Raw genomic sequence first — 27,019 nt, forward strand, 5'->3', positions numbered from 1 at the left:
AAAAGTCCTGCCCAGATCAATTAAATGAGAGAAAGAAATAAAAAGGCATCTAAATTAGGAAGAAGTAATATTGTCCTTGTGTGCAGATGACATGATCTTATATTTAGAGAAACCTAAAAGATTCAACCAAAATGTTGTTAGAACTTATAAATAAACTCAGTAATGTGGCAGGATACAAAATCAACATACAAAACTCAGTAGCATTTTTATATACGAATAACAAACCATCTGAAAAAAAATCATGAAATAAATCCCATTTACAATAGCTACAAAATATATAAAATACCTAGAAATAAATTTAACTAAAGGAGTGAAATCTCTCTACAATGAAATTTATAAAACACTATTAAAACAATAGGACACAAGAAAAATGGAAAGACATGTAAGTGTTCATAGATTGGAAGAATTAATATTTTTATAAGGTCCTTACTACCCAAAGTCATTTACAAATTCAGAGTAATTTCTTCCAAAGTACCAATGCCATTTTCTTGCTCCTTGGCCATCTTGGTGGGTGCTCTTGAGTGGGGCCTGTCCTACACCTAAGGCAGGAAGATGGGGGCCACAAAGAAGATGAAAACATCACCGGAGTCAATTAACTCTGGAGTCCAACTCATTATGAAAAGTGGAAAGTATAGGTCAATATCTCAGATGAACATAGATGCAAAGAGCCTCAACCAAATGCTAGCAAACTGAACACAACAACATATTAAAAATATGCTAAGGTACAAGCCAACTCTGAAGATGATCAGACAAGGCAAAGCAAAATTCATCATCCTTTTTAGAAACTGCCTGACTTTGAAGAAATCTGAATTAGAGTACTAAGTATTGTTGGCCAAAACTGCTATCCACCACTACAGTGGCAATAACAATGAATTGGGTACAGCATGTGAAATATACTACATACAATGCATACTGGCTATCATTAATCGGGGTGATTCTGATATCATTAGAAGCATGCCAGAATAGTCTGGTGAAAAGTAAACAATGCAAAATTTTTATTTAGTAAAACTTGCCAGAGTTCATTTTTTTATTTAAAAAAAAGTACCAATGCCACTCTTCAGAGAAAATTTTTTAAAAATTCTAAAATTCCTATAGGATCAGAAAAGACCGTGAATAACTAAAGCAATTTGGGAGCAAAAAGAATAAAGATAGCTTAGTGGCATCAAGCTATCTGGCTTTAAAATATACTGCAAAGCTACAGTAATCAAGACAGTGTGATACTGACATAAAAATAGACACACAGACGAATGGAAGAGGAAAAATAACTCAGAAATAAATCCATACATCTACAGCCAACTCATTTTTAACAGATACACTGTGAAAGGACTTCAATAAATTGTGCTGCAGAAATTGGATATCCATACGTAGAAGAATAAAACTAGACCCCTATCTCTCACCATACACAAAACTAAAATCAAAATAGGTTAAGACCTAAATGTAAGTTCTTAATCTATGAAACTACCAGAAGAAAACATTGGGAAATACTTCAGGACATTAGTTCTGGCAAATATTTTTTGCATAAGACCTCAAAATACAGGCAACACAAGCAAAACTAAACGAATGTGATTATATCAAACTAAACAGCTTCTGTAAAGCAAAGTAAACAATCAACAGAGTGAAGAGATAACCTACAGAATGGGAGAAAATATTTGCTAACTGCCCATCTGACGAGGGACTAATAACCAGAATATATAAGGAACTAAAACAACTCAATAGCAAAAAACCACAACAAAACAAACCAAAACAAAAAGAAACCCACAAATAATCCAATTAATAATTGAGCAAATGCTTTGAATAGGCATTTTTCAAAATAAGACATACAAATGGCCACCAGGTAAATGAAAAAATGCTTAATATCACTAATCATCAGGGAAATGAGAATCAAAACCACAACGAGATATTATCTCACGCTAGTTAAAATGGCTATCAGAAAGACAGAAAATAACATGCTGAGAAAGACGCAAAAAAAAGAGGGAATGCTCATGCACTGTTGGTGTGAATGTTAATTAATGCAGCAACTATATAAAATAGTATGGAGTTTCCCTTAAAAGCTAAAAATACAACTACCATATGACCCAGCATTACCATTGCCGGGTATTTATCCAAAAGAAAGAAAATTAGTATATCAAAGAGATAGCTGCACGTGCATGTTTATTGCAGCCCTATTCACAATAACCAAGGTATTCAATCAACCATCATTTGATGAGTGGATAAAGAAAATGTGCTATATATACACAATGGAATGTTACTCAGCCACGGGGAGGAAAAACATAAAATCATGTCACTTACAGTAACATTGGTGGAGCTAGAGGACATTATGTTACGTGAAATAAGCCAACCACAGAAAGACAAATATTGCAAGTTTTCACTTATATATGGGGGCTAACAAAAAATTGATCTCATGGAGGTAGTGAGTCAAATGGTAGTTACTAGATACTGGAAATTGCAGCATTCCAATGGGATGAAGAGGGTACAAAAATACAGTTACACAGAAGGCACAAATTCTGTTGTTCAATAGCACAGTAGAGTGATGATAGTTAATAAGAACTTATTTTATATTTCAAAATAGCTAGAAGAGAATATTTAAAATGTACTACACAAAGAAATGACAAATGTTTGATATAATGAATATTCCAGTTACTCTTATTTGATAATTACATATTGTATGCGTGTATCAAAATATCCCTTGTACTCCATAAATATGTAAAACTATTACATATCAATAAAAAAGAGAAATAGAAAACATCTCAAGACAAATGAAACAAAAACACGATATGCCAAAATGCATGGGAAACAGAAAAAACAGGACTATGTAAGAAGTTCACAGCAATAAACACCTACATAAAAAGGAAAAATGTCTCAAGTAAATAACCTAAATTTCTACTTCAACGAACTAGAAGAACAAAGAAGCTCACAGTTAGCAGAAGGAAGGAAATAAGATTAAAGAAAATATAAAAACATAATAGAAAATAGAAAAACAATTAAAAAATAAAACTAGAGTTGGTTTCTTGAAAATCTCAACACAATTGAGATTCCCTTAGCTATTCCAAGAAAAATGAGATAAGACTAAAATAAATAAAATCAGAAAAGAAAGAATAATGCTACAGAAATAAGAGACATAAGAGACTATATTGAACAATTATATGATTACAAGCTGGATAACTTAGGAAAAAAAGTGGACACATTTATAGAAATATACAGTCTACCAAGACTAAATCATGAGAAATAGAAAGCCTGAACAGACTCATTATTAATATGGCCATTTAAGCAGTATTTTAAAATCTCCCAACAAAGAAAAGCCCATGACCAGATGACTTCACTGGTGAATTCTACCAAACGTTTAAATAAGAATTAATTTCTATCCTTCTCAAACTCTTCCCACCAACCCCCACAAATTGAAACAAAACAAAACAAAACCAAAAACAAACAAAAAAATTTCCAAATTAATTTTGTAAAGGCAATATTCCCTGATACCAAAGCCAGAAAAATACATCACAAGAAAAGAAAACTAGAGATCAATATTTCTGATGAATACATGTACAAAAATCCTCAACAAAATACTAGCAAACTAAATCCAACAGCACATTAAAATGTTAAAAGGATCACACACAATGTCCAAGTCGGATTTATTCCTGGGACAGAAAGATAGTTCAATATACAAAAATCAATTATTTTGATACACCACATTAACAGAATAATGGATTAAGATCACATGATCACATGATAATTTCAGTAGATGCAGAAAAAGCATTTGACAAAATTAAATGCCTTTTCTTAAAAAAAATCCTCAATATATTAGGAATAGAAGAAGAAAAATGTTTCAACATTATAAAGGCCATACATCAAAAGACCACAGCTAACATCATACTGTCTGGAAAAAAAAAAAAAAAAACTGAGAACTTTTCCTCCAAGATCAGGAATAAGCCAAGGATGTTCACTTCCCACTCCTATTCAGCATAGTACTGCTAGTCCTGGCCAGAGCAGTTTAGGCAAGAAAAACAAAAGGCCTCCAAAATGAAAAAAAAAAAAAATAGGTAAAATAGTGTCTGCTGGCAGATGACACAATCTCATATATAGAAAATCCTAAAGACCTTATCAAAAAAACTGTTGGAACTAATAAATTCAATAAAGTTTCAGGATACAAAATCAACATACAAAAATCAATTGTGTTTCTATATACACTAACAACGAACTATCTAAAAAGGATACTCAGGAAACAATCTAATTTAAAATAATCTCATAAAGAATAAAATACTTAGAAATAATTTAACTAAGGAGGTGACAGACTTGTATACTGAAAACTATAAAACAATAATGAAAGAAATGAAAGATACAAACAAATGGAAGAACAGCCTCTGTTCATGGATTGTAAATAGAAAAAAAATTTCTACTATTCACATGAAACCAAAAATAACTTGAATAGTCAAATCAGTTTTGCAAAAGAATAAAAAACTGAAGGCATCAGACCTCCTCATTTCAAATATATATTACCAAAGTACAATAATCAAAACTGTATGGTACTGGCACAAACAGAGACATATAGAACAATGGAAGAGAATAGAGAGACCAGAAATAAATCTATGAAACGGTAACAGGTCCACACCATAAGACAGGGCAACAAAAAGGTGTGGACAGTGGTGGAGGGGTACCAGGAATGCACAAAGGGGAGAGGATAGTCTTCTTGACAAATGGTATTTAGAAAATTGGATATCCAGAAGCAAAAAATGAAATTAGACCCTTATCTTACAGCCTACACAAAAACCAACTCAAAATGGATTAAAAGCTTAAACGCCAGACCTGAAACTGTAAAACTTCCAGAAGGAAATTAAAAAAAGAGAAGAAAGCTTTATAACGTTGGTATTCACAATGATTTCATGGACATGACACCAAAGGCATAGGTGACGAAAGCAAAAAGAAACAAGCAGGAATACATCCAACTTAAAAGCTTCTGTACAATCAACAGGGTGAAATGGCAAGCTATGGAATGGGAGAAAATATTTTCAAGCCATACATCTAATAATAGATCAATATCCAAAAGACATAGGGAACCTCTACACCTCAATAGCAAATGACTGATAAAAAACAGTCAAAGGTCTTGAATAGAAATTTCTATAAAAAAGGCATACAAATGGACAACAGGTATATGAAGAAATGGTTAACATAACTAATCATCAAGGAAATGCAAATAAAAATCTCAATAATATATTACTTCCTACCTGTCAGGAGGGTTATTATTTATTTAAAAAAGGTGTTGGCAAGAATATGGAGAAATAGAAACTCTTACATGCTATTGGTGGGAATGCAAAATGGTGCCAGCCACTATGGAAAATATTATGAAGATTCCTCAAAAAAGCTAAAAATGAAACTACTTTACAATCCAACAATCCCATTTCTAGATATTTATCCTAAATAATAAAAATGAGGACCTCGAGGAGGTATTAGTATTCCTAAGTTCATTGCAGTATTATTCACTATAGCCAAGATGTTGGAAACAACTTAATTGTCTAATGACAGATTAAGAAAATATGGGAAAGACACACAGTGGAATACGATTTGGTCTCTAAAAGAAGGATTCTGCAATATTCAGCAACATGAGCGAACCTTGAGGACACTATGCTAAATAAAATAAGCCAGTCACAGAAACACAACTACTGCATGACTTCACTTATATGAGGTATCTAAAATAGCCAAATTAATAGAATCAGAGCGTGAAATGGTTTTTTCCAGGGGCTTAGGGGAGATGGGATATGAGAGTTACTAATCAACTGGCATAATATTTCAGTTTAGCAATATAAATAAGCTTTAGGGACCTGCTATATAGTGTTGTACCTATAACCAAAATAATGTACCCTACACCTAAAAATTTGCTTAAAAAGTAGATCTCGTGTTAATTGTTCTTACCACAGTAAAATAAATTGAAATAAAAATAATGTGGCTGTTGAAGATAGGTACTGTAAAATGATTAACACATATTTAATATATCGGGTACTTTAAAATGATGAAGATGTATTTAATGCATTATTGTGGCTTCAAATAACCATTCAATCTGATCCATATTTTGGCATATATTAATAAAACTGCCCTCTTCACTAGCCTATAAAATGTAAACATGATACACAAAATAATAGTGTTTCATTTAATTCAATGTTTTACTAATTTCTGTTCACACAGCTAAATAAATGATCAGTGCATGATTTTCCCTCTTAAAAAAGTTTTATCACTTATCTAAATAAGTTTTATTGAAATGGGATTATGTGCTACTCTCTGCTTTTTTAAAAAAATATGTTTCTGGATGTATGAAATTCTTGGATTTACAAATAGTGATTAAAGAACTATTCTGGATCATTTTCTGCTGTCTTTTTGGTTTCGTTTCAATTTTCACAAGGATTGGTTTTTGTCGAATCCTTGCTGATCTCTGCTTGGGTGTTTCTTGACAGCCCCTTCTGCAGAACTGACTTTCCTTTTGGACATCTTAGTGGATATCAGCTTTCTTAAGAAATGAATGTTCAGTACATACTTTTTCATTAAACATTTAATTTTTAAAATCTCATTGCTGCCATAAAGGTCTATTGCAAGATAATACAGCATATTTCAATGATAAAGTAATTAGTTCCAAATTTACACAATAAAATAAACAGCATATATACTCGTGGCATGAGTAGTCAGGCTATATTTTGTAGGTCTGTAAATCAACTGCTCAGTCTCTATTTCTACACATACTTCAAGAACACATATTTCCCATATTTCCCCCTAATCCTGCCAATTCATGGCCTGGTAGTCTTACGTATCATTCAAACCACAATACATGCTGTAGCATAACTATCTGTTATACAAAATATCTGTCAGGGCAACACTGTCAAATGCTCCTCCTGGCCAGGCACAGTGGTTCATGCCTGTAATCCCAGCACTTGGGGGAGCTGAGGCGGGCGGATCACAAGGTCAGGAGATCGAGACCATCTTGGCTAACATGGTGAAACCCCGTCTCTACTAAAAATACAGAAAATTATCTGGGCCTGGTGGCACGCGCCTGTAATCCCAGCTATTTGGGAGGCTGAGGCAGGAGAATTGCTTGAACCCGGGAGGTGTAGGTTGCAGTGAGCCAAGATCATGCCACTGCACTCCAGCCTGGGTGACAGAGCGAGACTCCGGCTCAAAACATAAATAATAAAAAATAAATAAATAAATGCTCTTCCCACCACCATCTAGGGTCAGAATGGGTGACCTGTTCATATCTAAGAATGCTTCATTTTATCTCTAAGTGTCCTATGTTCTATCCTTGAAAGGTAAGTGTTAATCACCTGGCATCCGGAAAAAGTTGAGAAATAGATACAAGTTATTATGGCAAAAACCACAATTACTTTTGCACCAACCTAATAGTATTTGTCTTTCAGATGTAACCATGCATTATAATTACTGAGCACTGCAAACTTATGTCACAAAGCGGGGATCTAATAAATACACTGTGGCTTATTTTAATGAACTATTAATAGTGATACTTTGTTAAAAAGGGAAAATACAGGATAAATGTCAAAACAGTCAGAATGCCAGGACAACAGGCATAAATGAGGACTGTCCTTAGTAAACCAGGGAAGAGCAGTACATATGTGGAAATGGAAATAAGTAATTCTGTCTAGTAGTTCATTGCTATTAGAAGTAGCATTTAGCCTATGTCATGGAAAATGACTAAAATTGTACAAATTTTGAATGTAGGTACAAGTGTTTCAGCAATATGGAAGAGAGTTTGCAAAGCAGTAGAAACGTGCGACGATATTGTCCTTTCAGGACAATTTAATTAGACCTCTGGATGTATATAAATGAATAGTGAGGAGTGAAGCTGGCAGGTAGGTTGGGACATATTCTGGAGGCTTTAAATGTCATGCCAAAGTGTTGAGTTTAGATTTGTGTGGCCATTAAATAATTTTCAACAGAGAAGTGATGTCCAATTTTGTATTTCGGAAAGATCAGTCAGGTAGAAATGTGGAGAAAAGTTTTGCTGGAGGGATAAAGAAGTGAGTGGCTAGTCGACTGTTAGAGCAGTGCAGGGAACAATAATAAGGATGAGAACAAAGGCAGGGGCACCATGCAATCGGTTAAAGCTGGGGAACTTCAACCTCTCGTGGCTAAGGGATATATTTCCTTGAGATTTTTCAACAGTATTAGCTACGGGCCTCAGCATTTTGTATTACCCAGCAGGGGAAGATTCTCAACAGAGAGGTCAAAGAGTGAAGAGCATAGAAAATGCTCTGTCAGAATCTACTATTCTGTGGGCAAATGACAGCATGATACCCAATGATATCCTCCCTTGGGAACTAAAGTGGAATGAGACAGGCAGATTAAAATGTAAGCAGAGGATATAGAAGCTGACTGCTGAGAAGTGAGGACAGCACATAGGACAGCGTGAAGTGGCAATGTTAGACTTAAGTAGCTCTGATTAAGCAAAAGTGCCTTGCAGACAATAATACCAAGAGATAAAGCAACAGACTCACAAAGGATGAATGGATCATGAAATAAAAGTCACGAGGCTGCCGACAGTGGCTTGATGATTATCAGGTTGGTCTGTGACCTACATTTCTGTTAAATTTACTTTGCACCAAGTTTGGGGAAACACGTATCACCTGTTACATTCATTGGTGAAGACTGTTCTGCTACTATTGCCTGATTTATTATTTTTAATTAATTATTTTGACTTTCAATGGACAGCTATTTGCTCAAAAGAAGAATGGAATTAAATTGTACTAATCGGGGAAGGGGGGCTCAAATAAAATCTGACAATTAAAACGACAATACTTCCTGATTGTGTAGGAGCATCCTGGTTTGTGCCTTTTGCTGAGCTTAATTTTTATTAGCACTTGCTTTTAATCTCCAAAATACCTTAAGTTTGGATAGTAAATTATATATCACCCTGTACAAAATATGTGTTTTATATAGACATTTTAAGAGACAAAGGTATCCATGATATTAATATATTTGGGGGCGCAAAGACACCATAATTAAAATACCATTACCAGCCTGGCCAACATAATGAGACCTCATCTGTACCAAAAAAATAATAATTAGTGAAGTGTGGTGCACACCTGTAGTCCTAGCTACATGGGGGGCTGAGGTGGGAAGATCGCTTGAACTCAGGAGGTTGAGGTTGCAGTGAGCTGTGATTGTGCCACTGCACTGCACCCTGGGTGACAGAGCAAGACATTGTCTCTAAAAAAACTAAAAACAACCAAAAAACTTCTAGAACAATGAATTGCTACGCCGTTTATACTGATCTTTATTTGGGGAAAAAGAAATACAACTACTGGAAGGAGCATGAGCTAGAATAGTAAGAAAATATTTTACTGAAAAGGGATCTTGGCACAGAGTCTGGAAGAATGAGCAGAATTTAAGCACAAGGGAGCAGAACTAACACTAAAGAGAAAAGAAGGTTTGGTGATGGAAAGCAGCAGAGAGAGAGAGAGAGAGTGTATGAAATTAAGAGTTGCTTGAGTTAATGAAAAGATGAGTTTGAGAATTAATTAGTGATAAATATGTTTAATACCTGGTTCTTAATAGACTCTCCTAGGATAAATGAGTGAATGAATTAGCGGATGAACATATGAATGAATGAGTAGGATGAAATAGATTTATCTAGGGAAGAAGAATTTAGGTAAAGCACTGAAGTGGCAAACATGATCCCACAAGCCAAGTTTGACCCACGGTAGTTGTTTAGTGGCCTATAGTCCATTTACATTCTCTTTAACACCACTTGTATACTTTAGAAACCAGATGACTTTAGATAAAATTTCATATTTCAAATTCCACTTTAAAATTTTCCTGTCTTCCTATAGGGCAAAATGCTTAGAGCCAGAGAGGGCATCTATCCCTTTGAAATGGGCATGTATGTACTCCGGCTTTCCTTCATTTCTTCTCACGGTTTCACTCATATTTCATCTCCTTTTTTAGATTGGAACCTTTGATGTGGTGCTTGGAATTATAATCAGGAAACCAAATTGATTAAAATGTAGAACTCCATTGCAACTAATAATATATAACTGAAAGCTTTCTATTCCCTCTGGCATATTAATGCATGTATCTAGAATAATAATACTGTAATAATAACTACTAAGCATTTAGTATGTACAAAGCATGACATTAATCTCCTTTCAGACATGTGAGTTTGAGTTATCACTCCAGGCATCTGCTAGTTGTATGATCTTGAACAAATTAACTGACTTTCTGAACATTAACGTATTTCTTTGGGCAATGAGAATGATAACCATATCTTATATGGCTTTTGTGAGAATTAAATGAGATTATGTATATAAAGCATTTAACTTGATTCTTGGCACCCATCAAGACTTCATTCATGAAAAGAATATTTTCCCATTTCAAATCTGAACACTTGCAAAGCTGTGTAAGCACATGTTTTAGAAAAGATCTCTAGCCAAGAGGTTAATTTTTCATTCACAATGTAGTAACCATCAATGAAACTTTATTTCAATAGGTTGGTTTTAAGGCTCAGATCAAATTTCTATTCATCTTTAAAAAATCTTATGAAGGCAGAGTTATTAAAACTCTAGTATGAAATATATTGTTTCTATAACTTTAATGTGCCCTACAAATATAATAAATATAAAAATGTACTGCTATTTTCACAGATTATCTACAATAAAAATTCCCAGAAATGCATCTAAAATAGTGTGTTTCCACTTAACCAGATAAGGTTGAGTGTAAAGTGTAAGTTGCATTTGCAAACACTGAGCTTGAGACACCTTTCCATATTACCGTATGCAGATATTTAATTGCAATAACAATTTAAGTGGAAAACACTATGTATTACTAATCTAAAGTAAAAGCAAGAATTGTTTATTGCTAAACTACAATAGAAATAACTAAAATTAAGCCGCTCTCTGACAAATTGTTCCCACTTAAAAAAATAAACAGTAGAGAGTAGAATATACAAATATGAAGAATATTTCATTGGTAAATGTTTTCTAATTCGGAGCCATTTATATTCACCTATTATATGATTATTTTCTTATTTTATTCCATTTTCTCAAAATATATATTTAAAGTGCAAATTTAGAGATATTGACTTTTCAGTTTATACCTCTCTTTCACATGAGCTTGGGTCACATAGTACAAAACAATTCGTTTGTGTTAGTAGGGTGAATAATTGTGTTCCATAAACAAAAAGTCAGCCAAGACAATTGTTTAACTGTATAATTGTTTACCTAAAACGGTATATTTTGTTGGCACTGATTTCAAAAGTCCTTCCTTCACACTTTTTAAAACTATTTGTATTATTTATTTTCAAGACATTTCAATGTTACATTTATTTATGTAAAAATAATAGTTTGTTAGGTACCAGTTATCTACTCAATACCGAATACTGTGCACACATGATTCTGTTAGATTTAATAACTTATTTATGAGATGAGCATTGTTATTCCTATGTCAATTAGAAAACCCAGTATCGGGTCACTAGGTAACGTGCCCAAAATTAGCAGTTAGTAAACAGCCAGAATTTGAATTCTGACACATTTGAAGAGTACTGGTTTTCACTCATAGTTGATCATAGAAACATTGATACATTTCTGTTAATAGGACTTTTTAAGACTATACAGACAAAAAATCTATTAGATAATTTTCTCAAAGAGATAATGTGCATTAACAAGTTAAAACAGCATTTACAAATTTTAAGTTTTTATTCATTTTATCCATCAACTAAACTAAAATTTCTTTTACAGAACAACATATATTTAGCCACTTAGCAGTGCCATGAGAAGAAAAAAATTAGCAAGACAAGAACACTGGTAATTACTTACAAGGAATGCTATTTCACTGTCATATTATTGTTATAGAAAATCTTTAATTTAAAAACCATCTGAAATATTTTGTCAAAGATGTCTGTGAATACATAATTAAGATATTTAAATAATTTTTTAAAAATAGGAAAACTGTAGCGTTGTATTTTTTGTAATAGCAAGTAGTCATTTCCTTCCTCATCTGCAAAACTTCATATTTTAAAACTTCTACTTTTATACTATTTCCAGATTATAAGCTTTTGTGATGTAATTTTTTTTAGCTGAGTAATTTAACACCACTTTTACTTTAAGAATAAATGATTTTACAGGTGGAGAGAAGTCTCAACAATTAATATTCAAAGTTAATTGTATTACCTTTTTCCCATGTATATTTTACCTTTGCTGCAGAAATATAGGAAGACTAGAAACACGAATATTTAAAATCATTAAAATTTTAAAATTAAAATTTTGAACAGTAAAGTTAACATGACTATTTACATCACCTTCCTATTTTGCATTGAAGAAATTTTTTGAAAAAACTTACTTGAAAACTGAATTGCAAATCCAGATTTGCTAATATAAAAATCCGTGTCAAACTGGATGGTTACTATATTGAGGGTGCTATGAATTCCTTCAGGAATAAGAGATCCACTAATTTCCTTTAAAAGCATCTCATTTTCTGGTGGACCATCCCAGACTCGGAGTATATCATGTGATGCTTCCGTATCAAAAGCAAGAAACTGCAAGCTGTGGGAGAAACATATTTCTCTGATTATTTTAAACAAGGATTCAATTTTAAATAAAAAATAGAACAAATGTGCATTATGCCTTTTACTAGATAGTTCTTTTTTGCTATGTGTTAAAAATGAATTACATAAACAGCATATATTCTTAATATATTTTTCTTGAGACATATAATTTATTTTCTTAGAATATTATTAAATACACTATTACATCACCTTTGCAAATTGTAGAAACTTCAGGCATACATTCTTTCCCGTGTTCATGGATTTAACTAGGGCAACAGCAGGGGACATTTATAGATAATCTTCTACATGCTAGGCACTGTGCAAAATGCGTTACATATATTTTATTTGTTTAATTGTTATAATGACCCAATGAAATATGAATAATTTTTATCTTAATTTTACAAATATGGCAAATGGAGTTTAGATAAATGAAATAATTGCCCAAAGAGTGGCACAGTCAAAAATTGAACTCAAGTTTTCTGACTCTACAGTACACGCTTTTGCCACGTTTCATGTTAAATCTATTCTGTTTTAAGTTTAACCTAGACAAAATTAGAATCGGGTGCTTTTTGTGCTTGGTGCAAAATTTAGAAATCTAATTATATTGACATGCTCAACTCTACATACAATACATTTATGTTTGATACACGAATCGTTACAGCTTTAAATTTAAGTTGCAATTTAACATCAAATAATGTTTAATTTTTAGAAATTGCAGAAATCTGGTGAATTTATTACTTTCAAGTTTAATAATATTTATATAAAACAATGCACGACTTAGACTAAAGAAAAATAAACTGGGGATGATATAGTGTAGTCTATTTTGAGTTTGCACATTGCCTTGCAAAAGTAATGTACCAACTCACACTGCATCCATCAATGCATAGTAGTATACCACCTAGAAGCCTGTCTGAAATTCCATTGTATATAAATGGAATTTATATTACTACCTTATATAAGTAGTAATTCTTAAGTTTTAAAGTTATTGTTTGTTATTGAAAACACACCAAGTAGCTCATATGTCAAGGATGATTCTAGCCAAAGCTGCATAGTAAGGCTGGGACTGAGAGCCTGTGATAGCTTTGGAAGTCAGACTGGCGTTGATTTGAGATAATGACTCTGTACTTATCTAAGGGGTAGTAACAATGTGAAGAACTCTGCGGAAAAGGGAAATCTAACATGATTACATGGGCAGAGAGCAAGTGTTTCACAAATGTGTTTAGGGACAAGGACAACAGGAAATGGTATTCAGTCCCCTTCTATTCTTATTTCTCCTAATTGTTAATGAGGATGCACTAGGGTAATAATTTGCAAAACTCTGTATATCAGTCAAAATGGGCCAGGTGTAGTGGCTCACACCTGTAATCCCAGCACTTTGTGAGGCAGGAGAATTGCTTGAGCCCAACATTTTGAGACCAGCCTGGTCAATATAGTGAGACCTCGTTTCTACAAAATATTTAAAAATTAGCCTAGCCTGGTAGCACATGCCTGTATTCCCACCTACTGGGGAGGCTGAGGTGGGAAGATCATTTGAGCCTATGAGGAGGAGGTTGCAGTGAGCCGAGATCGTACCCTGCCTTCCGGTCTGGATGTCAGAGCAAGACTCTGCCTCAAGAAAAACAAACAAACAAAAAATGAAATAAATGGATATTAATTTTATATAGGGGTTGGTTAGGCACTTCAGATTCCCTAGTAATGTTGAGAAAATGAAATTCATTTACCTGACAATATTTCCAGGATCTACCTCAATCATCCACATGCAACGCAGGTTATTGTCATATGGAAAAGGATAGCCAGGAGATAAGATTCTTCCTGATGATTCTCCTTTAAAACGACCTCCACATTCAGCTGATAAAAAATAATAGAAATTTAAGCCACAATTTAATGCCAATCTTTTCAAAACAATCTACAAATTTCTCATGAGTAGACAAAAGAATACTGATTTTGTTTCTTTAAAGTATAACATTTGTATAAACTTTTAAAGTATCAATTGAAGCAAGAATATATAATACAATCAAATAATAGAGTCTCAAGTTAGAGCACAGAAAAGACAATAAAACTGAAACCTACTTAAAGAATTAAAACAAGACACACTCAAAACCTCTGAGTTAGGATTCCAAACATTTTAAGATGTGTTGTTAAATAACAATAATTTTAAAAGGGAAACAGATGGCAAGTTGCTCACTGCTAACAAATTGCAGGCTGAATAATTCATCATCTTGCGATCCCACCTTTGAGAAAAACTAATCTTTACTGCAGTCCCTCAGGCCTTCTAAATTTCATTGTCCTTTTATTTCCCCTTTAAATCATTTTAAACCCTTTCCCTTGTACTCTCCCAAAAGTCAAAATGGCATTTTTTATTAGATTCCTTACTTCAGTAAAATCTAGTTAGGTTTTGATTTAATGTGGTCTCTAATTTTTATAAAAATTATCAAACTAAGAATGTAAGTATTGTCATGCAATATAATTAAAATTTTATATTTTAGGGGATTCCTTCTCCATTTTAATACTATTTAATACTGTTGTGATAACTGGAGTGATTTTACGTCAGTGAACAACCTAGAAAGAGTCTCTGTACTGGAAAAGAGAGAAACTAAGTATTTTAGTTAGCATATTGCTCTACGTCTTTAAACCCTAGAAACAAGGAAAACACTGTGGAATGCCTTACACATTTGAATCTTTTGTGATAGTTCTTGTTATCAGGCACTTGTGCATGAGAACCCTCCCCTTATGGCTTTCCCAGCTCTGTTTGTCAGAGTTTTTGAAACAAGTGACTCCATTTTGATTCTGACAACTTTCCTATTATCTTAGATTAAATAACTGAATTAAACTTTTTATTTTTGATTATTATTATTATTAGACCAAAGAAGGTCAAAGCAGGAAAGTTTTAGCATTTGGAAGAGACCTGATAACACTAGAATCTAATGGCCTCAAATTTGTAGGCTGCATATATGTTAACTTGTTTCAAAAATTTTAGATACTATATTGTACCAAACTGTGATGGATAGTTTTATGTGTCAACTTGGCTGGGCTATTAGTGCCAGTTATTTAATTAACTATTTTATAGGTATGGATAACATCTACACTCAGTTGACTTGTAGGCCTCATCCAATAAATTTGAAGACCTTAAGAGCACAACTAAGTTTCCTGGGGGGAAAAAAAGAAATTCTTTCTCAAAACTTCAGCAACTCCTGCCTCAGTTTCTAAGCTATTAACTTGCCCTGTGGACTTTGGACTTATCAGCCCCCACCATTGCATGATTCAGTTCCTTAAATTAAATAAAGCTCTACAGATAGATAGATGGATAGGGAAGACAGAGAGAGAGAGAGACAAAAGAGAGAGACAGAGACAGAGAGAAAGAGAGATATCCTATTGGTGCTGTTTCTCTGGAGAACCCTGACTGATATACCCATGGAGGGCTAAGGGAATGTTACCTTTTATTGCAACATTAATTTAATCTAATTTACAATAACACATTCGGGAGATTTTTAAATTAAAAAGATATTAGTATTTAAGATGTTATCACCATTTATGGTTTTTCATTTTTTTCTAACAAAAATTCTGTTGGACAATCTGTAAACATAATTGTATTAATTCATTTTTCATCATTTATTTATGATTTATCACTATTTGATTACATTTAATTTGAGAACAGAGTTGATACTTATTCTTCTTGATTAATTTATAGTCAATTGGAGAATTTTGCACTATATTGAATCTTGAACTTAAACATAGTTGTTTCCCCCCATATTTCTTTGTTATAAAATATTACCTGGCATTTTTGACCTCAAATGAGCCAGTGTCATATGCTGTAGTACTGGAGTTCATATTCTGTATAAAACTTATGTTTGCAGAATAAAATGAAATATAGTGTTTAAAGAAGAGATACAGGTTAAATCCTTCCAGCTATGGTGCCTCAAAAACTAATTTTTGTTTCATCAATGAATAAGATTCAGAAATATAATTACCTATAAATAATCTAAATAATTAAGACAAGTTTCCTTATTTGACTGAGGCTAAAACATAGCTGTAGAAGATATTTAAGGTTAATGAGCACAGGATATTATAATCATAGGCCAAGTGTTAAAGCTATTAATCATTGCGAGTAGAGAACACCATCTAAAATAGAATTTCATCTTCTGTTATCATCAAATTATTCAGTATCACTCACCATGTGTCCAACTGTTTATAGCTCCTAAATTTATTTGATCATCCATCATTAGAATTTTAATAAAAAGATTACCCTACCCGTGAAATCTTGTGCAATATCAAGTCAACATGTTTTGATTTTGAGTACTTGTAAACATAAAATGCATTGATTTGCTGCAAACATAATTAAAACCTTCTGATCTCATACTAAATATCCTTCCATTTGTATAAAACCTTTCCAAAAAGTAGAGAATATCTTCAGCTTGTTTCAACACACATAAAAATATATATGCTTTTAATGTATTTGTTTGTGGTTTTAATTTTAAAAACAGCATGGCAAGTCAATATTTATACATTTGTGGTATTGTGCTATTAAACTCTTAAAGCTTTTTTGAACATATTTCATAATCACATCAGAGAGAATTAATCAGTGGTACATTTTTCTCATAACCAACGCCAATGGGCTGATTATTGATCATATTCCAGCTTTTGGCAATTTAATTTGATCATTATTTTAGGTATTACCCTCACAATCTCTCCAAAATTCAGATGCCGTCTGAAAAGTAAGAACTGTGATTGCATTTTAGTTAGATAAAAACATGTTGTTTTCTGCATGAATCAATGTTTTAATAAACCAACAGAGGTCTCATAGCATCAAAACCACTACGCAATTAGTTGCAAGGCCTATAATAACTAGAATTTCATATTTTCTATTTGTATTCTAGCAAGTTTTATGGCAATTCCTATGTTGACCACATCAAAAAACGACAGAAATATTCCACTTTTGTCAAAAGGTCCAGGTCTTAAAAGGTAAGTCAAATTGCACATTAAATATGTGTAGTTTTTTGTATATCAATTATACCTCAGTACACCTTCTAAAAATAAAAGATTTGAGTCAATTTTATCCATACAGGCCTGATACAGAATGGATTTCTGCCTCTATAAATGCCATCAAAAAAAGAAAGGCTGAAGAATCACTGCATATATGTTCTCTGCTGGAGAGTTGGTGTTTTGCTACAAAGTTGTTTTCCTTTGTTGTCCTAGTATTCCAATCTGAAACCTACTTGGTCTTTAGAGCAGAAAAGAAAAAGAGAGATCTCTATCCACACCTGTCAATATTTGTCTATCTACCTTCCCACCCCCACCTACCCATCTATGCATTAACTAATCTACAAGATGGTAGGAATAAAATGGTACCCTAGCTATGCAAAGAAGACAGAAAATGATCATTCTCTAGCTTCACGAAGGCAATATATCTTATGTCACTCTCACATTCCTTTTCCTACTGAAATTGAGTGTTATGCTGTAACATGCATGAGAAAAGAGAATAGGTTACTGTTTTCTCTAATCCACCTTGATTCCACAATAGGTAATAATTTTGTAAATTAAAAAAATCTGGCCAATGCAATTCAATAAATGTGTATAATTAAAAGTCTTAACATTTTAGTAATGAGTTCCATTTTATGTCGAGGTAGCAGAAATAAAATGACTTCAAAGAGACCATATTGTCCCCCATAAACTAGAAGATTATGGGAGGAATAATGAATAAAGTTATGAAAAGGACCTTTTCATTTTCCATTAATTTTCTTTTGACAAATTCAAGCTATGAGTTCATTAATTTCCTGATATAAAGTGTTAGTTCTATGAGGACAGAAATAATTTCTTAAAAATGCAAAGAATTTGATAAAGTTTTCACAGAAATATTCAATGAAAATCTATGACAGTATCCTACCAATACAGGAAGGCAGAGGATAGTCCCATGCCCTTCTCTCCCCTGTCATGCACTTGAGAAGGCTACTTCCGTGGAGAGTGTAGCCTGGATTGCATCCATAAATGATGGTGCTACCAGCAAAGTGGCCTTGGTCACTGATCTTGTATCCAAATTGTGGAATGCCAGGATCTTCACAGTGTGAGAGTTCAAAACCTGGGACAAAAATATAAATTGATTAAAGGCAAAATTTAGGAGGAGGATTTAAATCTATACAAATCATTCCTTTCCTTTACTATTTTTGATGATTACATACTTATTCTTAGTCATATTGCCCTTACCATATTTAATTTTCGTATCATACAACAACCATACAGACCTTTTTTTTTTCTTGAAAATTAAAATGTGTTGTGTTTTTGAAGTTTATCAATGATACCCCATGGTCTATATAATTACCGTGGCTTGTGGTACTAAGCTTCCTGTCTGCTTCAAGTGATTTAGAGTTAATAGTAGATTCTGAGTGATACCGTGATATAACAAGTATATATTTGTTCTTTGTCCCTGATTCCTGGCACAGAGCTCCTAAAAGTCTTGGAATTTCTTGAGTGATAAGAGTGAGAGTACAGTTTTTGTTATTTATAATAAGCCATCCATACCTAAGTTTCTATAATGAAGTTGTTCCTGGAGGATGGGGGCTTATTGCCAGAGAAACCAACCACATGATTAGAAGGTTGTGTTGGAACTTTCAGTGCCGTCCCCATGGCCGGGTCATATACATACATCTCCGTGGAGGGGAGAAGGACTGAAGGTTGAGTCAATTACTGAGGAGCAATGATTTAATCAATTATGCCTATGTAATAAAATCTCCATAATAATCTTAGACAGAGGGGTTCTGAGAGTTTTCAGATTCATGAACACCTCCACATGCTAGAAGGGTGATATACCCCAAATCCCCGCTCCATGGACAGAAGCTTCTGCACTTGGGACCCTTCTGGACCTCAGCTATGTACCTCTTCCTTTGGTAGCTCTTTGTTTGTATCCTTTATAATAAACCAATAAAGGTAAGTAAATGTTTCCCTGAGTTTTGTGAGCATTCTGGCAAATTATCAAACTCAAGGAGGAAGTTATGGGAAACCCCAATTTATAGCTCGTCAGTCAGAAATACAAGAGGCCTAGATTTTCAATTGGCATCTCAAGTGTGGGCATTCTTGTCGGATTGAGCCCCTAAACTGTGGGGTCTATATTAACTGCAAGTAGTGTTAGAATTGAATTGAATTACCAGACATCAAGTTGGTTTCAAGTGTTGGCGCTCAGAACAATATACCCCAAAGTATGGCACTTTGGCATGCTGAGTGCTTTGAACGAAAAGCGATTAGAAGGCCTCAGAAGCAAGGTCTCTCTGACCTTCTTCTGCCCTTCTGCCACTTTCTCTCTCCCAAAGCTAGTCATACAAGCCAGAATTCTTATTCCCCAAGATGCATCATAAAAACTAGAAAACCTCTCCCCCACAGCGAGCCACAGAACCTAGAAAGGTCATTTTCTTCCTTCTCCCTTGAAAACCCTCATTCCACAGGGGTCCTGCCCCATACCCTGGAAAGGAAAGCTCCATAAAGAGGTCAAGAAGAATTTGAACAAACGGGCTTGCTGGGTTTCCCATTCTCAATCTATTACTGATAGATTATACCTTTTATGTCCAATTACCTTTCTACGTAGCTGTCCATTCATCACTGAACTGCAGCATAAAAACAGACAGTTTTTACGGGTTCTTTGGGTCTTTATTTCTGAAGGCTCCCATGTCATATAAAATCATGATTCAATAAATTTATTATGCTTTTCTCTTGTTAAATAGGAATATCAGCATGACACGTATGAGGGTGAGGAAAGGTATCACATCTTTCTATCCCTACACCAGAGAGCTGGATAATTGGTTAGTGCGAGGAAGAAACATACATATATGGTGTCAGAAGGGGTGTGAGCAGAGAATTGGGTTTTGCATTACTGATCAACATAACTATTAAGATCATATCATCAACATTTTAAAATTAAGACAAAATATGTGAAATAATAACTAGCCAAATGACAAATAATGTCAATTGCAAATATAACTGGACTGCTTTAGTTGTATAACCTTAGAAGAAAGTGAATACTCTCATATTTAAAATATACTTTATCAAGCTAATATACTAATCAGCTTGATGAACTCTAAATTTTTATATTCTACTTTCTCCAGAAAAAGCACAGTTCTTAGAAATTCTCACAGGAAAAAAAATAGAGGCTTCCCACGTGTTGTCATTCTGAGATGTAGAGATAATATTTTTGTGTTTCTACAGGGTTGGGGCTTTCTGACTGAATTTGCTAAAAACTGAGATCCTGGGCTAAGAGCAACACTTGAGAAGTTAATTTACAACTGTATGAATAGTGAGAAAACTCCAGAGAAATTTACGTAACTGTGAGGAAGGTTTATGTTTACATTTCAATGAAGAATGAGGCCCAGAAATTTACAGAAATCTCTAGGTTATAAAAGTTTGAGGTTTGGGGGTTAATCTGTCCCTTAGATAGATATATTTACATTACAAAAGGTTAGAGTAAGAACACATGATCCTTTCCATCCAATCTCCAAGGAGCATAGGTTTTTCTCCCACCTTCCAGGAGAGGAGAGAGAGAAAGCAGCAGAATAAGCTCATTTGTTTTTCTTCCTTTGTCTATGAAGCCCCTGGCCACTACTGTAGAAGATTTTTTCATTAGGTATTCATGGTGTTGCCCCCAGGAGTAAGGACTAGGTGAAAGGAGAGTTGACACAGACATCATCATCATCATTATATTACTTAATAAGAATCTATCTGCATCCTGAATACCTCATTTGCATATTCAAAGTAAAGTTAATAAAGGTGAATGCTAAAAATCCCAATAGTCTTAACACAACACAATTAAGATTCTGAAGGAACTGGAAAAGGACACTTCAAAAGATAAACCAAACCTGATATGAACAAATCAAAATCTAAGCTGCCATAGCTATATAGTTTCTTCTGTTTTTAATATTTTGCAAAATATAAAAATGTAGGGTAAATGATGTAATAAATACACCAAGGACAATTAGGTGAAAACTTATATCAATTACACCTTCTGAGGATAGAAAACCTTTAAGAATATTCTAGATAGTTTTATGAATAAGGAATATCACTTAAGACAAAAATGCTGGAGAAAAAACTTTTACTTGTGTCCTAAATTATGTGGTGATCAAAAAGAGATCTACATAACTTTTATAGGCATAGATTCTTGACCAAATTAATCTAGATTTGAATTAGAAAGCAAAAAAGTGTATATTAACTCACTTGTGTCAAATCACTAATTTGCATCATTGACTTTCTAGATTGTCACAACATACATAAAGTCACAAGAACTTGTATAGTTCTAAGTACTAAGTTTATCCTATTATTTCTGTGAGTTGAGATAAACATTATCTCTCAGAGAACATTAGGAGTCTTTCCTAGTCTCTATTAAGGGGTCTTAATCACTTCCTCCTCTGTTAAATCATAGAATTATTTGTACCTTTGAATTCATTTGCAATGATTGTTTCTTTTCCTTGTTTTTGTATAGCTGAAATTCTTTCCTTTTTTCCCCTTCCTCTTTCTCACAGTACCTATCTAGCACAAATCCTGGGACAGGCTAGATGCTCAGTAATGCTCAGTAATGTTCATGATTGAATGTGGATTCTTAGACACAATTATTTCTAGGAGACAACTGAAAAATAAAGTAATGCTGATAAGAAACTGAAATTTGAGAGACCATTTTTAAAAATAGTTTCAAGAATGTCCTGAATGTCTCAATTTATGATAACCCCATCTGGGTGAACATGCAAACAGCATCAGAGACATAGCCATAAAGAGGTTAGCAGTCATTAACTCAAATCATGACATATATAATGAAATTCAATGAAAAAATAGTCAACCAGGTCAGTCTCTCAAACACAGAAGAAACAGCAGAAGTAGTACTTTAAAATTTCAGAACATATTACTTTGCATGGATCTGCATACTTAATACTACATTTAAATGTCTTTGCTCAAAAATTACAAGTTTGCATTTCTTCCAGCAGATATAATATTCAGTTTATTATTCAAGATGCAATGTATTTTGAGTTTTACCATATATCATTTCTCAAAATAAAAATGGAAATCAAGCTCTGTTTTCAAGGTTTATTGCCAAATTCATCCTTCCTTAATTTGAATTTTCTGTAAATGTGGTTGGGAATTGCTGGTGATGAGGTAAAATGGATATATTCTTTGTAAATTAAGATAATTGATAATATTTTGCATTGTAGCTGAAAATGCACATGGACAATAGTATATAAGCTACAAAGCACAACATAATTTTGTCCAAATTGGTGGAATTATTGTTGCTTATTCATAAATATGCAGAAATGTCTTATCTTTATGGAAACATTCAGCTGCTAGTCTTTTCATTGAAAAGCTCAAATACTTGAAACTGACAATTAAATAAAGATGTGTATGAAAAACCGTATATGCTATAAATATTCAGCACTGCTTGTGAAATTTTATACGATGATGAAATGAAAATTTCTAGAACAAAAATGAACTGATAATCCCCATTACCTAGATCTTTTTGATTTTCTGAATACCTTAAACTGAGATTTCATTCCTTTCCTGCCACCATGTAGCATATTTCTCCAAAGATATCTAATTTATTTGTAAGTTATTTGAAATCTACAAAAAAATATAAAGGATGACAACAAATTCATCCATAGCTCTATCAGATTCTAGTTTTGTATCATAGTTGTGTCAGACTCAAATCAATGTTAATTCAGATTAATATTCAGATTATCATTCATATTAATTCATCTTCACGTTAATATTATTGTTACAAAACAAGTTAAAGATTCTTTTGTACTCCTCCCCAGTCTTTCTCTGTTTTTTCCCCGAGAGCTAGCAAATATTCTAATTCAGTTTATTATTATTGCACATATATTTTTATTACATATCTATACATCAATGAGCAATATATAGTGTTTTGCAAGTGTTCATACATTTTATAAATTATATAATGGTTTTAAAAATTCTGTGGCTTCATTTATTGCCTGGTATTGCGTTTTATCTTTATAATTATATACCCAGGCATGCGCACATGCGCACACTCACACACACACAGACACATTGTATTCATTTTAACTACTCTGTGGTATTCCATTGGTGACATATTCCCAAACTAATTGATTTTGCAGCATTTATATTGTTTCCAATTTTTTACTGCTATGAAAATGCTATACTTCTATGTCTCCTTTTGCACATGTACACGTGTTTTTATAGGGCACGCACTATTTAAAGATGTAAAGTTCACTTTGTCCTCAAGATTCAACAAAAATCTCCTAATCCATTACTTAACTTCTGTCTTGGCTTACTAAAAGATAAATAGTAAAATTTTGACCTCAACATAATTTCTCTCAATTTGTTTATGAGTAACTATGTGTTCACATAGGGTAATGTCATACCTTACTAGCAAAACACTACTAGTAATACAAATAATTTACATCATTTAAAAATAAAAGTGACATGTGAAAATTCATTTTTAAATTTAATGAAATATATTTTAAGTAACTTAAAAAGACTCTTACTTGTTTTTTTTTAATTCAGTTAAAACATAAATATATACTTTATAAGTTAAATTCCAGAGTATTTAACGGTCAATGAAGATATGTTAGTTTTATGTGCCAACAGTAAAAACTTCCAGATTGCTAAATAAAAAAAGAAATAGATTGTTAAAAAGGAAATTGGGAAAGTATGTTAGCTAAATACGTTAGAGAAATATGCTTGCCAAAACCATATATATTAATAAAAGTTGATATAATGCAAGGAGACATATGAATATTATATTATTATGCAATAATTTTAACCTCTATAGAATTGTTGATGAACTTAATTCATAATATTAGGCAGAATAATTTGGGGGAACTATATTTAATATTTGGTGATTAAATTCCATTTTGGCCATGAGTCTTGCAAGAAAACATCCTATTTTAAAATTCTTTATATTTAAATGAAGGCCTCTTCATTTATATCAACTTTTATATCAACTTCATTATATCAACTTTTATTAACATATATGGCAAGCATATTTCTCTAACGTATTTAGCTAACATACTTTCCCAATTTCCTTTTTAACAATCTATTTCTTTTTTTATTTAGCAATTTGGAAGTTTTTACTATTGGCACATAAAACTAACATATCTTCGTTGACCATTAAATACTCTGGAATTTAACTATAAAGCAGAATATCAACTTTGCCACCTCAGAATTCACGAACAGGAAATACTTCAAGATAACAAACAGCAGCTGCAATAATCCTCTGTGATTGAGATATAATAAAGAATATAAAGGGAATAAAGAAAAAAAGAAAATGGTAAAGAAGAGTTACACTCTTTTTCTCATTAATAGAACTAATAAAGACAAATTTGACACAACATGTATTTCTCGCTAATCAAACTATAAAAAAATCAAACTTTGAAGCTACAACTTTAGAAGAATGCTTTAAGAAGACAATCCCTTCCAGTTTTTAGTTTATGGAAATTAAGAATTTAAGCAAAAAAAGCTTGTGGAAATTAATACTATGCATTTCCAATTGCTTTCAGGAGTTAAGATAAAAGGATCTTTTTTTTTTTAATGGCAGATGCTTTCAGTCCTACATATAAAGTTCTTACTAGAAAATACGTTACTGACCGACTTTCCTAAATTTTAATCTGTTAGACATAATCTAGTAAGTAATATTAAATGTGCTAAGTTTGTATCCTGTACATCATAGATTTGTACCACATTCTAGGTTGGTGATGTTCATCTTTGACTGAATATTAACTTGGTCAAAACCAATCAGCATTGGGCATTTGGCCTAAATGTATAGTTGGTGTAATCTAAATATATCCAGAAATTGAATTTTATTAGATATTGCCAAATTAATCTTCTAGGTGACTACCAATTTACATTCCCCAAAGCTTATAAGTTTTAATTTCTGCAAATTGTCATCAGTACTTGGTGTTGTATAGCTTTATAACTTTTATTTACTCTGTGAGGGTGTCATAGCATCTTATTTGGGTTTCCATTTTCATTTCTTTTTTCTTTTCATGTCCGATGGGTAATGTGCAGACGTTGTAACAAGGTTTGAGGAAGGAACATCTCACACAAATGTGAAAACCTAATCATCACACTTTTGAACTAAAAAAGAATTGAGGAAGGCACATCTCACACGAGTGTGAAAACCTAATCACCACACTTTTAAACTAAAAAAGAATTTTTCATTTCTTAATACCTATCAAGTTAAGCATTTTTTTATTCTGCTGAACTTCCCTCTACTGTGAAATTGGTTTTGGCCCATGTTTTTGTTTTAGGTTATATATATTTTTTTCTTATTGACTTGTAGGATTTTTTTTTTTTCTAGAGAGTGCATGTTTTCCATTATATAAATACCTCCTTTTAAAATGTTTCACTTCTGTTTACAGTGTCCCTTTCTATAGGGAGGTTTTCTTGGCCCTTTCCTTTCCTTCTTCCTTTCCTTCTTCCTTTCCTTCTTCCTCCCCTTCCTTCTCCCCTCCCTTCTCCCCTCCCTTCTCCCCTCCTTTCTCCCCTCCCTTCTCCCTTCCCCTCCCCTCCCCTCTCTTCTCCTCTCCTCTCCTCTCCTTTCCATTCCTTTCTTTTTTCCGGGACTTGGTCGGGAAAACAGAAGCCTCTTATGTAATGTGTGTAGCTAAGATTCAAAACAAGAAATTTGAGGCCTTGATGATTTTGGAAATGCAAAGTGTGTGAAAGTCAGAAGACCACTGCTGGCTTTCAGGAAATTCAGCAGTTCAGGGAAGCTGCTGCCACATACAACCACCTGACAGCACCATACTCCTGCCTGTAGCTGCTGGTGGAAAACAATGGCTTCTCCATCGATCTCACCTTTCAGCTCTCACAGGTCTGCCTTTAATTGGCAGAATCTAAGCAGAGATATTTGTTGGCAAGAGAATCTGAAAAATGTAGTTGCCAGATTTTTGGTTTCTACACTTCAAGGAGTGCTTAGAAGGTCAGAAATGCTACTGATTATTGATGAATTTTTGCTTGTGTATCTTATTTCAGAAATCTTCTTCTACCTTAAAGACACAGCTTTTCAAAGCCACACTTTTATTTTCAAAACATTTTAAAGTTTTGATATTTACATTGAGGTCTTCAACTTGCCAGAAATTAATTGTATGTAACATGTAAATTAGTAGGTCCTTAGATATGTAAGTTTAAATTTACTAAACTTCTATGATGTGAAGGCTATGAAAATAATGATACTTTTATTATTCTAGTATGAAGAAATTTAATATTGTCTATGTAAATGACAGTTAATTAAGAAATTTTTCTTTAGTATTTCAGTTAGAATACTTTGGACTATATCACGCAGCATTGATCAATACCTCCCTTATCACCCAGTTTATTTTGATGTTTTAAAAATGTAAGAAATGTCAAATGTATCTGCTAACTGCTTTATAGGACATAGAACCACATGGAGGGGCTTTGTTGCTCCCTTGTAATTTACTTATTTTCAACTTGCATTTGCATTAAATGAGTTATATAGTGAGAATAAAGGTAGAGTTAATAAGTCATCTG

At 33.1% G+C, this 27,019-nt stretch overlaps 1 protein-coding gene, 1 non-coding gene and 1 pseudogene across 4 annotated transcripts in view; 1 reads left to right on the forward strand and 2 right to left on the reverse strand.

Moving 5' to 3' along the window:
* The window catches only part of CSMD3 (CUB and Sushi multiple domains 3), a 1,204,746-nt gene that overhangs the window by 315,571 nt on the left and 862,156 nt on the right, over positions 1-27,019 (reverse strand). For all 3 annotated transcript variants that reach the window (XM_019032923.3, XM_031014090.3, XM_019032924.3), the window contains 3 exons: positions 18,411-18,602; positions 14,251-14,377; positions 12,325-12,527 (listed from right to left, as the gene is read on the reverse strand). In XM_019032923.3, the coding sequence (XP_018888468.2) occupies positions 12,325-12,527; positions 14,251-14,377; positions 18,411-18,602 (522 nt within the window). The remainder of the gene's footprint in view (positions 1-12,324; positions 12,528-14,250; positions 14,378-18,410; positions 18,603-27,019) is intronic.
* LOC101125115 (large ribosomal subunit protein eL30-like) lies at positions 518-981 on the forward strand (annotated as a pseudogene).
* Positions 25,514-25,615, reverse strand: LOC115935718 (small nucleolar RNA U13). Its single transcript, XR_004071336.2, has one exon. It is a non-coding gene; the product is annotated as a small nucleolar RNA U13 (small nucleolar RNA).

The sequence above is a fragment of the Gorilla gorilla genome, chromosome 7 (genome assembly GCF_029281585.2).
Source record: "Gorilla gorilla gorilla isolate KB3781 chromosome 7, NHGRI_mGorGor1-v2.1_pri, whole genome shotgun sequence".
Classification (NCBI taxonomy): domain Eukaryota; kingdom Metazoa; phylum Chordata; class Mammalia; order Primates; family Hominidae; genus Gorilla; species Gorilla gorilla.